Source organism: Phymastichus coffea, unplaced genomic scaffold, assembly GCF_024137745.1.
Source record: "Phymastichus coffea isolate CEN01 unplaced genomic scaffold, Cenicafe_Pcof_1.1 PCOF00003, whole genome shotgun sequence".
Classification (NCBI taxonomy): domain Eukaryota; kingdom Metazoa; phylum Arthropoda; class Insecta; order Hymenoptera; family Eulophidae; genus Phymastichus; species Phymastichus coffea.
In genome coordinates, this window is record NW_026706814.1 from 9,662,637 (window position 1) to 9,676,708 (window position 14,072).

General features: G+C 35.9%; 1 protein-coding gene across 4 annotated transcripts in view; it reads left to right on the top strand.

The window, feature by feature from the left end:
• Positions 1-14,072, top strand: part of LOC131663944 (nuclear pore complex protein Nup160 homolog) — a 291,910-nt gene that overhangs the window by 216,262 nt on the left and 61,576 nt on the right. For 3 of the 4 annotated variants that reach the window (XM_058934744.1, XM_058934735.1, XM_058934761.1), the window contains one exon: positions 11,253-11,419. In XM_058934744.1, the coding sequence (XP_058790727.1) occupies positions 11,253-11,419 (167 nt within the window). The remainder of the gene's footprint in view (positions 1-11,252; positions 11,420-14,072) is intronic. The other variant, XM_058934752.1, reaches the window with a different exon arrangement.

Genomic DNA, 14,072 nt, shown 5'->3' on the forward strand with positions numbered 1-14,072 from the left:
TGAATTTCTCAAAATTCGAAAATTCATTAACCCTTCGTTGCATGAATTTTTCTGTTCAGTGAATTTACTCGAACATTATTACTCGGGGGCTATTGGAGTCACTGATCACGAATCTGAAGTCAACGCACACGCACGGATATACAGACGCACACACACGCATTTTTTCAAAATTCTAACAGCATAGATCGAAAGTTCAGACAATTTTACGTCAGAAATGTTTATTCCTGATTTCTATTCCTGGTAAGAGATTAATTGAAAAGAGTAAAAGAAAATCGTCTATTTAGGACTTAATGGATTAATGGATTTTCAAATTTTGAGAAATTCATAAAAATGAAAATTTCAAAATGCAATATCTTGATGAAAAAAAAAGATATTTAAGTAAACTCAACGGCATTTTGAAGGGGAAGATTTGTACTTTAAGATGCATTAAGTAATTTTCTATGATAAAATTTATTCACGATGCTACATAACCTTAAAGATGTCGAAAAACAGTGCTTTTTGCACTTTTAGGTTATGATATCTCAAATACCTGACGTGATGGAACAATTCTAACGCCAGATTTGGATTCAGTCCTCCAAAATCCTCCAGAAATACCATAGCTGGATTGTGATACAGAAAATGAGATATTATTGGTATCCCTGCGTTATTGCTCGACGCGTGATCTCTCTTTCTGGTCTGCACGTAATACCTTGACTACACAAATGAGAGGTGTCGCCCTCTTGTCATCGGTGGTCCGAATCAGGGTAATGGGTCGCCCATAATCAGTTCCTCTCGCTACAAGCCTCAGTATTTGTTATAGAACAGGTACAGTAAAAATATATTTATAACTAAATGGATACAACATAGATTGAAACTATAAAAATAATTATTCTTAATTTTTTTATTTGTTCAATATAATTTATTTACAATATGTTATGTACAGAATATGTGAGGACAGAGCAATATTAAATTTATATTTATAATCTTTTGTTAAGATGACAAGCCGGTGTTTAATAGTGAAAATTGAACGTTTTATTATTAACGTCTAAAAGCCGTTCTAGTAAAGATATCGTCATGAAACTGTTTACATCTTAAAGGACTCGGTATAAGTTTTCATTTTCTTTATTGTGAGTACCCCAATTCTATTTAGTGACCCTAAAAAGTTTCTTTTATTGTAACATCTTATATTTTGAAAAAATTGACTTTACTACGCCTTTCTGAACATTATAGTGAAAATTGTCTCCACTCATTCTATAGCACAGATTCTAACGAAGATAATAAAACTTTTCAAAATAATTTCCGTTAATTTTAATGTGTACAAAGTCGTGGTAAGATTAATTTTTTCATCAATTAAGATGTTACGGTTAAGGGAATTTTGTAAGGCCTCTAAATAAGATTCTGGTACTTATATATAAGAAAATGAAAGTTCTCTCTGAGCCTTTCATGATAAAAAAGTTATGATACTTTTATTAAGACGATTTTTATATGTGACGAGAGTTAGAAGAATGAATTTGCAGATCGCGAAATTAAAAAAAAATAGAAGCTGTAGCCATAAATGGAATAATTTATTATCATAATCCTTACAAAACTATACATTTTAAGAAAAATGTTATAAAACCTACAAATGAATATGATTGGCATAAAAAAATTTTCATAACTCGACGTCCACGTATGTTTTCGAATTGGTTGAGAATAATATTATAAATAACAAAGAATGTCATTTGCTACCTTTTTGAACAGATTGTTCGAATGAAATTCTTTAGAAATATTACGTTAAAGAATTTTAATCTCTTAAATATACTTCTCAACATCATCTCGAAAAATTAGAACATACTTTTAGTGGCAAATGCGTTATTGATTAGGGAACTTTTTCTCAGTTTCAAGATTTTGAATTCTTATCACACGTTGCATTATTATTGAAAAAAAAATTTTATTAATTGCAAAAAAGCCATTGTCAAACAATTTAAAAGTCAGTAACATTATTGCAGATAAATGTGAAATTTTGAATGATCTCGCGGATTTCATGCAAAATCTTTTATATGGCATGTATTCGAGAACACTAAAATGTTCTGATAGCACGCGTAAACTTAATTCTATTTTGTATGACATTATTTATGCAATATATCATGGAAAAATAAAAACCTCGAAACATATGCTTGTTGGAATGACACTTCAAAGTATAACAAATAGTCAAAAAGTCGTTGAACTCATGAATCGGCTTGACCAATGTTGAAGTTGTAATAAAGTAATCCAAAACTTATTATAAGAGCAATCCCTTGCGTAATAATAAAAATAAAAATTCAACTCCGTCTTTGGTTTCAAGAAGAAAGAACTTTTTTAAATTCATCACTTTTTGTTTTTTCCTACATATCTGATGAGGTTGATAATCATCCAATGAAACGTTAACTAACAAAGACGGAGTTTGAATTTTTATTTATACCTAAGGGATTACTCTCATAATTAGTTTTTAATTACTTATTTGGAAAAGTGAGAGTGAAATGAATTTTAGATTATAGTTACAATGTTGTCGATGATCTTCAGACTGAAGCTATGTCTTCTATAAGCGATATACTCAATATTTCTCCTGAAGACTCTTTATTAGCTCCAGATTATTGCACAAGCGTCGATTTTATTAATTTTTAGTAAATAATTCTTTATAATAAAATCATGAAAGTACGAATATTAAAGAAAATCAACCAACTGCTAAAAGAAGAAAAATTTAGATCCTGTAATGCCTAAATTACAAGTGTACACTAAAAAACTTGTATTTCGCGAAAAATTTTTACCATTGATAATAGTATACGTGTGGTATCAGTCGGTAAATATGATTTTTATCAACTATTAAATATTGCATTGGTTCTATCACTATTGCAAAGTACCGAATACTCCGATGTGGGTTGGATTCAATAATAAAATTATTGAAGTTCACAGTTCGAAGCGAAAAATATCGTATCTGACGTCGATTAATGCCTAGTTCACAAACTTATGTGTCATATATAAAACAGTGAGACGAAGTCAACAAATTGTCAAAGTGTTCATAAACTTATGTGCAAGTTAGGTATGATTTAGCGATTACGAAAACTGCGTATCAAATCCAATTTGTAGAAAAACCGAATTACAATTATCTATTTATACACATAGGTTCTTTCTATATAAAGATCTCCTATTTTAAGGCCGTTGGAAAATTTATCCATGATGTGGATTAACTTATACGCTAATTGAAAACAATTTATTGGCAAGTAGCTTAGTGAACAGATTTTTAAGCAGCAAACATTCCAATCAGTGCAATCGATTACATTCATTAGTTTTCCTAGGTTTACTATTTCTAGATATTGACAAATTCCTTAAAATCAATAAAATAGCTAATAGAAAATATAATTAAGCTCTCAATAAAAATGCAGATAGAAAAGTCATCTAGTGATGAAATAAAAACCGAGCTTTTAGAAATTATTCAAAAGTATTCAGAATTTAAATAAAACCCACTGATTGGAATGTATGGAAAGACAGCATAATATTCTGTAATACACATGGAGTTTCTTAACTATTATTTAATGTTTACAAAAGTATTTGCCTAGGAATTTTTGATTTATATAAAAAATATATCGATTTTGTAATTATTGATGGTTTTCTTTAATTCACTCAATAAAAGATGTTCCGTAATTGTTTGGCAATATTTTTAAAAAATGTTGCAAATTCTTACACGCTTCATATGTGTATATCGTATTTAATCACTACTGATCACCGTATATAAAACACTATGAACGAACATTAAAGGGGGTTTTGAAAGTAACCATGAATACGTTATTTCTGATCCGGACCAAACAAGAACACATTATTTTGCTAAAGAATTGAGCAATGAGAAATTTAAAGAAGCTATTGTCATTTTTCTAATTTCTCATTGGCAAACTAACGATGTACTTTCTTTTATAGAAAAAAGGACTATTGTATTAAATTTCATTTATTGTTATACGTTGTGACGGTAAACATCTTATTAGCGCTAACGGCCCAACCATACGGCTGTCCACGAGGGCAGCACCTACCGGTTGGGGGAAATGTGTGTGTGACGAGGGAATTCGGCACGCGACGGGACGGAACGCGTATGAAAATGAACTAGTCGAGGATTAGAACCCGATCGCCGAGCTGTGCAACAAATACTTTGGACGTTTTCCCGAGCTTTCCTGAATGCCGAGACAAATTAATAAAGAGAGATAGAAACTGTGCCATCGCCCGACATAGACGAGTGCGTGTAAGCGTGCGTGTGTGAGGAGTTTCGCCATCGAGGGCGAAATCGACAGCGAGAGCCGATCGACCACAAAAGCAGGCTTCCCCGAGTCACGTCTACGAACTTTTCGTTCTCCGTGCGACTGCCAATAAGGTAAGCTGGCCAGCTTAATTTCGCGATCGCGATAGAATTGTCTATAACTAATCTCTCGTACTCGACAAGAAAGGCGTACGTAATAACTCTGCGAACAATGAGCGGCGAGCGATCCGACACTGTATGTTGTTGTCGTGCGCGCGGCATGTAAACATAAACACGCGGGCCGAATACAGTGTAGAATTAAGAGGCAATAAACGTTCTCGCTTGTGATATTAACAATATTTCCGACGTATTTATTTCATGCTAGTAGATAATTGGTTGACTGACACTCGTTCCCTCCTGCTCTAAGGTTTTCGAATTTGAACGTGTAGATAATCCCGCGCGCCCTTTTATACGATCGCGCGCATAGATTAAATAAACGGTATTAACCCCGTTACAACGTACAGCGTTCCTAATGATAATGTTGTTAAATCGAAGAATCTAGATGATTATTGTCCTACGCACGGAGAGGCCGACACTCAAATTATTTATCATGCATCTATTCTAAATATAGATCCGACTGTTATAGTAAAGTGCTCTGATACAGACATTGTTGCTATTATGTTGGGTAAGTTGCATAAAATAAGAACAAAAATCTATATTGAATGTGGTATTTCAAGAAGTCATCATATTATAGATATAAAAATGCTTCATGATCTTAGGATTAGATCTGTGCAAAGAATTATCAGAATTTCATGCATTTACTGATTGTGATAATAATCCTGCATTTTTTAAAAAAGATAAATAATACCTGATGGGTGCATTTTTTAAAAAAGATAAATAGTACCTGTTGGCTTAAATTGTGGTAACATCACTCCCTGGCAGAAGTCAATTTCCAAGACTCACTGCTAACGTTTTTCGTCGAGTCAATGCTCCTCGCAGTAACGCTATTACGAAAACGGCTAAAAAGAAGCTTTGACTCACGAATGATGCAGATATAGTGGTAATCTGCTAACGTTAACACACACTTATCAGTATCTATGCGAACACGCACTGACAACCTTTCCGAGAGGAAATTGAAGCGGTGAATGGATTGAGCAACCCTACAAACTGGTTTCGCTTATAAATGTTAGAAAGGAGTCCCTATCAACGGGTAACTCCTTGGCTGGTTATGAGTGACTAGAGGCTCTACAAATGGGCTACTCTCACGCGTGCATGAAACTGCTAAAATTTATTTTGAAAAAGGTCTGCTGTGTAACAGCGCGCCTTGACTGTGAGTATGTGATGTTTAAAAGGATGTTCCCACACTAACGTGACCGACTTCTGTCTGGACGGTACTGCTGTTAAAACCAAATATTCACTCCTGAGCCGCCAATAGTAGGAGGGCTCGAATCCAGTCTAACTAGCATGGGAGGCTGCTTTACATATTGTATGCATAATCGTGCCCTTCATAGTAATGCTGGCTAGCGAACGGATGGGACCCTGCTGTGGGTGGTGGGGGGCACGATCGATACCACTGGACTGCAGGGTCGGTAGTTGGTTCAGGAGACTCAGGATGGGACGACTAGTTCATTATACACTGGGTCTCCTGATCTCTACATAACATACGAGGTGTGTTCAAAGAGTAAGGTGACTTTTCAAATTTCACGGGCAACGTAGTTTCGATTATCGATTTTTTGTTTTGTTATGTTAATACACTCTTCCCAAACATCTGTACCAAGTTTCAAGTATATAGCATTTTTTGTTTGGTTGTGAGAGGCGTAAAGGTTATAAGTGTTTTGCGTGCTCGGCGATTTCTTGCTATCGAAAAATATGGAATCATCATATGGAAAAATCAAAGGATTTGCATCAAATTTTGTGTAAAAAATAAAATAAAGTGCTCCGAAACACTTGAAATGTTGACGGTAGCATACGGTGAAACTGTTCTGAGTAAAAAAATGTTTACAAGTGGTACAAACTCTTCCAAGATGGCCGGGAAGATGCCAATGGCGAGCCTCGCTCTGGACGCCCAAGTACGTCAACAATTGATGCAAACGTTCAAGCAGTGAAGAAAATTATTCTGGAAAATCGTCGAATCATTATCAGAGAAGTTGCTGAGGATGTTGGTATATCGCTTGGCTCGTGCCATGAAATTTTTTCTAACGTTTTGGGCATGAGACGTGTGTCAGCGAAGTTTGTTCCGAAAATGCTAAATTTTGACCAAAAGAACCGTCGTATGACCATCGCTCAAGAACTATTAAATGACGTCAACGACGACCCAGATTTACTCAAAAGGGTCATAACTGGTGACGAATCATGGGTACATGGTTGTGATATCGAAACCAAAGTCCAATCGTCCCAATGGAAGAGCCCAGATGAGCCAAGACCGAAAAAAGCACGCCAAGTTCGATCAAATGTCAAAGTTTTGCTCACTGTTTTCTTCGATTACCATGGGGTGGTGCATCAAGAGTTCTATGGTCAATAAACAGTATTATCTTGAAGTTATACGCCGTTTGCGAGAAGCAATACGAAAAAAACGCCCAGAATTGTGGAAAAACAATTCATGGCTTTTGCATCACGATAATGCCCCTGCTCACTCATCTTTGCTTGTGAGAGATTTTTTGACTAAAAACAACACCACAATCATGCCTCAGCCACTATATTCATCGGATTTGGCCCCATGTGACTTTTTTTTTGTTCTCAAAACTAAAAAGACCTATGAAAGGACGGAGATTTGCAACGATTGAAGAGATAAAGACTGCATCTCTGGAAGAGCTCAAGGCTATACCGAAAAGTGCTTATGAGAAGTGCTTTGAGGATTGGAAAAACCGTTGGCGTAAGTGTATTGTATCTGAGGGGGATTACTTTGAAGGGGACAACATAAATATTGATAAATAAATAAATATTTTTTCTTAAAAATACAGTTACCTTACTTTTTGAACACACCTCGTACTTGTAAACAAGAAGAGAAGAAGAAAAAGAAAAAAAAATGCTGAAAAACAAAAAGAAATCAGTTCAAGTGTGTAACTTGCGTTCCATGAGTAGGAATCACGGAAGCAGACCAGTAGGTTTCCTTGCCGCACCAGTAGGTAACCTGCCTCGTGCGGTCGATAATGCAACAGGAAACAGTTGAAAAGTGATGGGAAGTCTTAGGATGCTGCCATCGAACTAAGAGGCTGTGAACAGAAAGCTGTAAGAGCAACTATTCACCATACGCAGCAACTTAGTCAAAATGAAGGCGAAGACAAATGTTCAAAGAAATGTTAGCCACGTAATAACAAATTGTATGAATCAGGTCGAGGAAGCGATAAAGATAGCGAAGCATAAGCTCCAACGCATGAGGCAACAGCTGAACACTGAACAACAACGGACAGTCGACACGGCAAATAAAATGATTCGTGGATAGACAAACCCTAAGCTTAAACCGCAAACCCCTAACCAACAAGAGATCTTGGTAAAAGATGGATGACAGTGACGAATCGAAAGAAACGAAATACGGCTACAGAAACGGAGATCAATACAAACCGGATTATGCAGACAGAGACGAAAGGGCATAAGGCACGCAAAACAGTCTAAAACTCAGGCGAAGAAAAGAGATACGCTGACGCCGTATAGACTTTACAGCAGAACGTAAATCTGACAGACAGCAAAGTAGATATTAAAGCTATACGGAAGAACAAAGATGGATCGGTACTTTTGCAGCTTGACAAGGACAAAGGATGACAAGTGTTCCCAGTGGTACTACAAAGTGAACTGGGAAGTACCGCGACAATAAAGGACATGACCTCCAGTGTGGGGCAGAAATTTAGATATAATGCAAACCGTATAAATAAATACGAGCTTGCGAGACAACTGCAGCACTATCTCAAGTGAGGACAGACCTAGACAAGGCAGAGCAATGTGCTAAGGATTCTGAAAAGTATCTTTAGTACATCTGTGAAGTGGACAATCCCACGGAAACGGTGCAGAAAGAACAAACGGCAGACTTACTGGTGGATTCAAAAAATTCTGAAACTAGAAGAGAATGCCATCAACTATGCAGACAGGTACAGAGATAAAGATGCAGACAAGACAGGGAAGTTCACTCGTCAGAATATAAACACGCGAGAGACTGACTCAGGCGGATGATCGACGATTCTAAACGACGTTATTGGAGACGACTGGAGAACGGAGTAAATACAGACCCCTAAGGAGACGCATACAAGATTGTGACACGTAAACTTGGCTTCTGAAATCCTGCGGAGTCTAAGAAATATAATGGATTGTCCAGATATAATGGAGAGGATCGTTGATATCTTGCCCAAATCCACCTGTATAAAACGTACGATACAGAGGAAGTGGACAGGAACATGACATCAGGGTATCTACTTTTCACGGTTATTGAACGTAAGAGTACTACAGCTCGACTGAAACCTCGAAAAACTCTAGGGCTTGATGTTGTATCCAAAGAGCTGCTATGGATCGCTGAACAGCTCGGACCGCTGCTGCAGTTCTACAATAACTGCCTGGGAGCGAAAATGTTTGGCGGACCTTGGAAAAACGCATGCCTGGTCTTCATTCCGATAGGAAAAGGAGACCCGATCTCGTTCTCTTCCTATAGGCCCCTGAGCCTTCTGAACTCAACGGGAAACATTGTATAAGCTGATGCTGCGATCGAGCTTAATAGCAGCGGTGCAAGCTACTGGAAACATGTCAGATAAACAACACGCTTCAGACAAGGATACTCCACTATCAAAGCAATGATAAACGTACTACAGATAGTGAAAAATACGAATGACGCATGTCATTGAGTCAGACCACTGGTAATCTTGACAATGCTAGAAGTACGAAATGTTTCCAAGTCTGTGACGTAACGTATTGGAGGCGTTGACAACAATCTTTCGCGTGCCTACTTACTGTGTAGGAGGTATAAAGAACTATTTATGGGATCGCTATCTGACATAGGAGAGTACGGATATTACGAGACAGAGACAGTCGACAGCGGGAGTTACACAGAGCTTGACCCTGGATCCTGACTTCTGGAACATACTGTACAACGGATCACTAAGACTAGATATGCCTATAGACACCTGTCTCATCGCATAACAGACGTCGTGACGGCCTTAATAAAAGCACTAAATACTTTATTAGCGCAGCTAAAACTAAACCAGGTGATAAGACGTATAAGAACATGAATGACGGACCACGAACTGTATCTGGTACTGCAAACGACTGAGCTGCTACTGTTCATAAGAAAATGGATCGAAACCATTATACCAATGAATGTTAACACGGAACAGATAAGGACCAGAGGTAGAGTCAAATATTTAGTGATGACCCTTGATACGAAACTGACCTTCTGAACACACATACGTAACACGATGTCTAAAGCAGCACACATAACAAAGGCTCTAAGTATGCTCATAGCCAACACAGACCGAGACATGTACTACTAAATAAGTAAATAATAATAACTACAACCCGATCAATACGAAGAGAGCAATTATTTAACGTATTTTAACTATTTTTATCCTCGGATTCAATTTAACAATTACATAAATGAGTCTGCTTGAACTTATACGTTTGAATCAGGTACCTAAATTAACGATCTTATTAAATGAAAGAGAAATTAAGATACGAAATGAGAATTAAAACAAATTCCACGTTTATTTAAGGATAACAATATTAAGTCTATTTAAAAAAAAGAAAAAATTATGTAAAACGAAGAGTAAAATCTACAACAAAATACGCAACTCATACTTGCAAATTCATTTCGTCTTCAATAACGATTAAATTTCATGTGATAAAGAGCATGCGACTTACTGATTTCGCTCTTGCTGGTAAGTACGTTTATTCAAAGATTTAACTCTACCGTAAATCCGCAACGTAAGGTGTAGTAACATGCCGATCATAATATCCTGAAAAAGGGAAGAAAGAGACACAGAGATAGTAAAGAGTTACCCATCATATCCCTAACGGTGGTAAAAAGGATGATATTATTGCCGCAAAGTCAAGACTGAAATTCTCGGCTACAGTAGAATGTTCACAGAACTACTCTGGCGTAGCTGCTCTACGACTCAGACTTAATAGGCTTCAGTGCGATACCCAGATCAAGCTTTGTTGACAGCCCAGTTCATAGATACTTTTTCCGTTTTTCTATTATTAAAAGCACATCACCGGATTCATAGACTATCATTTACTGCCTTTTTCTTCGATTGCATCAGACGCTACCCTTTCCTCTCATTTTCCTTATTAAACACATACATGAGCTAGTGAAAAATCACTCTCATTCTCTCTCACACATCTTAACTTTTTATTTTTTCTCACTCTTCTATATTCGGCCGCTCGCTTTCCTCTTGACTTTTCTAATCTTTTCCCTGCGGTGCCTCTACCGAAAGATCATTGAATATAAAATATAAGATACATAAATCAGTTGCATCAGTAACGCTGTACCCGCGCCGTACCTCAAGGCAGTGACTCGACAACTTTTATCATCAATTAAGACCTGTTATTGCCCGGTACAAAAATATTATTATGGTTTTTTATAGATAAATAATTAAGTAATGCAATGGAAAAAGAATTTTTTGAATCGGAGAAGTACTTCATGGTCAAAAAATAATTTTTCTAATCAAAACATAATAATTTTTGGATAAATCAATATAATTGTTTTATATCAATAGACTAGAAATATATAGTTTTGCGATTGTTAGAAAAAAGAGTACTTTTGTTATTCTAAAATTGTAACAAGATTCGTTTCTCTCATTTCAAAGCTTCAAATGCAACAAAAACTAACTACTTTTAAGATCTACATATACGCATCAGAAAGGTTAGATTGGCGAAAATTTCCATTTGTGCACTCATAGAATATCGTCTGATATGAAGAGATATTCTTACAATACTAAAAGTGGGTTATTCTTTTCCTTTTATCAAACATTGGCATTAATATCAAAATAAAATCTAGTAAATGTAATATTTATTTGGTTTGAAAGTTTTTATTGTAAAAATTTAAATTTTACAGGTTATAATTTGTTAACTTCAAGTTCTATGAACATATCATGGAAACTTTTACAGTATTTTATTTTACAATACGAAGAAATAGGTAATAGTGAGTTACACAAAGCTGTAACGAAACAGTTATTGTACCATGAAATTTTTCTACCGGAATGGCTTTACTCATCATATGCAGTAAGTAAAATAAAAAAGATAGATCCATTTTTGAATTGATAAATTAATTTAATCATAGTTTTGATTGATTAAAGCTTTATAACATATTAAAATACAATATTTTAGTATATTATAATTTCAATAGAATAATTATTCAATAGAATGATCTGTTCTGAGCATAATTTAGATGAAACTTTTGGAAATATTTTTACTTGTAAGGTGAGAAGCAACAGCGTGAAAATGACTAAAATTCGACCTTTCACATGAAAATCACTGCAGTAATTTTTCTTCACTCATTCATTTTTTAACCGTTTATTCACAGAAGCTACTTTAGTGGCTATATAATTTATTTCTTTTATTCTTCATTTAATTTTGACATTTTGAATAAATTTTGAAAATATTGTAGTTTCAGATTAAAAGACTTAAACTAAACAACATTATGATTTTGTAGAATCTAAAAGGGGTAAAAAATACGTTTTTTGCGATAATAAGAGATAAATTATATATGGAATTATTTTTCGTTTTTAAAATAAGTTTCGGTGTCTCAAATTAATATCTTACTCTTCAAAACCAATTTTTTGAAGTAAAGTAAATTTTGAGTTGTTAAGACGAATTTGAAGTTGAAAGCTGTTAGGTATGGATGTTTTTACCTATTCGTATGGTATATAAAGCTGTCGCCATTGATCTCTAGTACTATTTGTAGAATGAAGTTCGCCTTTAATGTATTCCTATTTTTATAGTTTATTATCTATCTTTAAATATAATCTTTTATATTTGGCAAAGTCACCAACGTCATGAGTTGATTTGGCATACTTATATGATTGATTACGAGATCTCATAGGGGCACGTATTTGAAGCATAACTCAGGGGTTATAGGTATAAATATTCAAGTGAATCATAGTACTATTTTTCTAAGAGAAACAATAGCTTCATATGTTACAATTACTGTTGCCATAATGGCCCTTTCAGTAGCATTTACAGTGTCGATCAATTACTTTTGTCAACCCAAACAAATTTTAAAGATAGATCTCAGTTAAAAATTCATGTACAGGAACTACCGGAACGCGTTTGAAAAGTCTTTTCAGAAAATTTCATTATATACGAGGGTCGTTTAAAAAGTCCGTGCAAAAATAAAAACTGCATGATTTTTTTTAATAAAACTTTTATTTTTCAACATAGCCTCTTTTTAGGCTTATACACTTCGTCCAACGCTGCTCTAGTTTGTTAATCCCTTCCAAATATTAGGATTTGTCCAAGTCTGTAAAATAGGCATTCGTATCTGTAATCACCTACTCGTTTGAATAAAATCTTTTCCCCACCAGCTATTTTTTCATATTAGAGAATAAATAGTAGTCCGACGGAGCCAAGTCTGGAGAATAGAGGGAATGTGAAACGAGTTGGAACCCTATCTCCATTAGTTTTGCGGTCACAACTGCTGAGGCGTGAGCTGGCGCATTGTCGTGGTGGAAGAGGACTTTTTTGTGGGCCAATCGTGGACGTTTCTCTAGCAACTCGGTTTTCAAACGATCCAAAAACGATGAATAATATTCGCCTGTAATGGTTTTACCCTTTTCCAGATAGTCGATGAAGATTATTCCTTGCGAATCCCAAAAGACAGTCGCTATAACCTTCCCGGCTGCAAACCATTCTTGCAACAGTTCACACGATCTCGTTTTTAGTCAACCGAGAGCAATCGCGGCACCCATCTAGCGAATAGCTTTTTCATGTCCAAATGTTGGTGCAGAATATTATGTACCCGTTCGCTCGAGATGCCTACAGTACTAGCAATCTCACGCACCTTCACTCTTCTGTCAGCCATCACCATATCATGGATTTTATCAATGATTTCTGAAGTGGTAACCTCAACGGGGCGTCCAGAACGTTCAGCGTCTTTTGTGCTCATATGGCCACTCCGAAACTTTTGAAACCACTTATAAACCATTCTAATCGAAGGTGCACAATCACCATAATGTTTATCAAGCCTCTGTTTAATCTCCTCAGGCGTTTTGCCTTTGAAAAAGTAATGTTTAATCAATACACGAAATTTTTTTTCGTCCATTTTTTACAACTACTCGATTTCTTTGATTGAAACGAATGTAAAAAGCAAAGTAATTGGCCGATCTCGCTGAAACTTGGTGTGTGCTCTTCCAAGGTATGCCACTAACTGAAAATAACCTTGATACGCACTAGTAGCGCCATCTCTCTGACTTTGCACGAACTTTTCAAACGACCCTCTTTTATATAAGGTATAATATCGTATATATAAGGTATAATCGGATGTATAAGGTCAACTTTGTTTATTTACATGGGAACCCCTATTTTTGACCCCGGATTCGGGAAGAGCGGGGAATTCTACCCAATTTTTTGTTTAGGCGTCGTGTGTGCGGGGTAAAATTGGGTAGAATTTCCCGCTCTTTCCGAATCCGAGGTCAATAATAGGGGTTCCCATGTAAGAAAACAAAGTTGACCGTCAAATGACCTTGAACATGACCTCCAAGGTTAAAGGTAAAGTCATAGGAATTTGACCCCCTTGAAATTGAGCAACTTTTGTCTGAAAAATATTTCGCTATCTCTCCAATAGTTTCCAAGAAAATCTACTTGTCCACGTAAAATGGCCTACCCTGTATATATTGTAACATGGTGTTTTGCCGACTAACAATCACCATGGTACTCG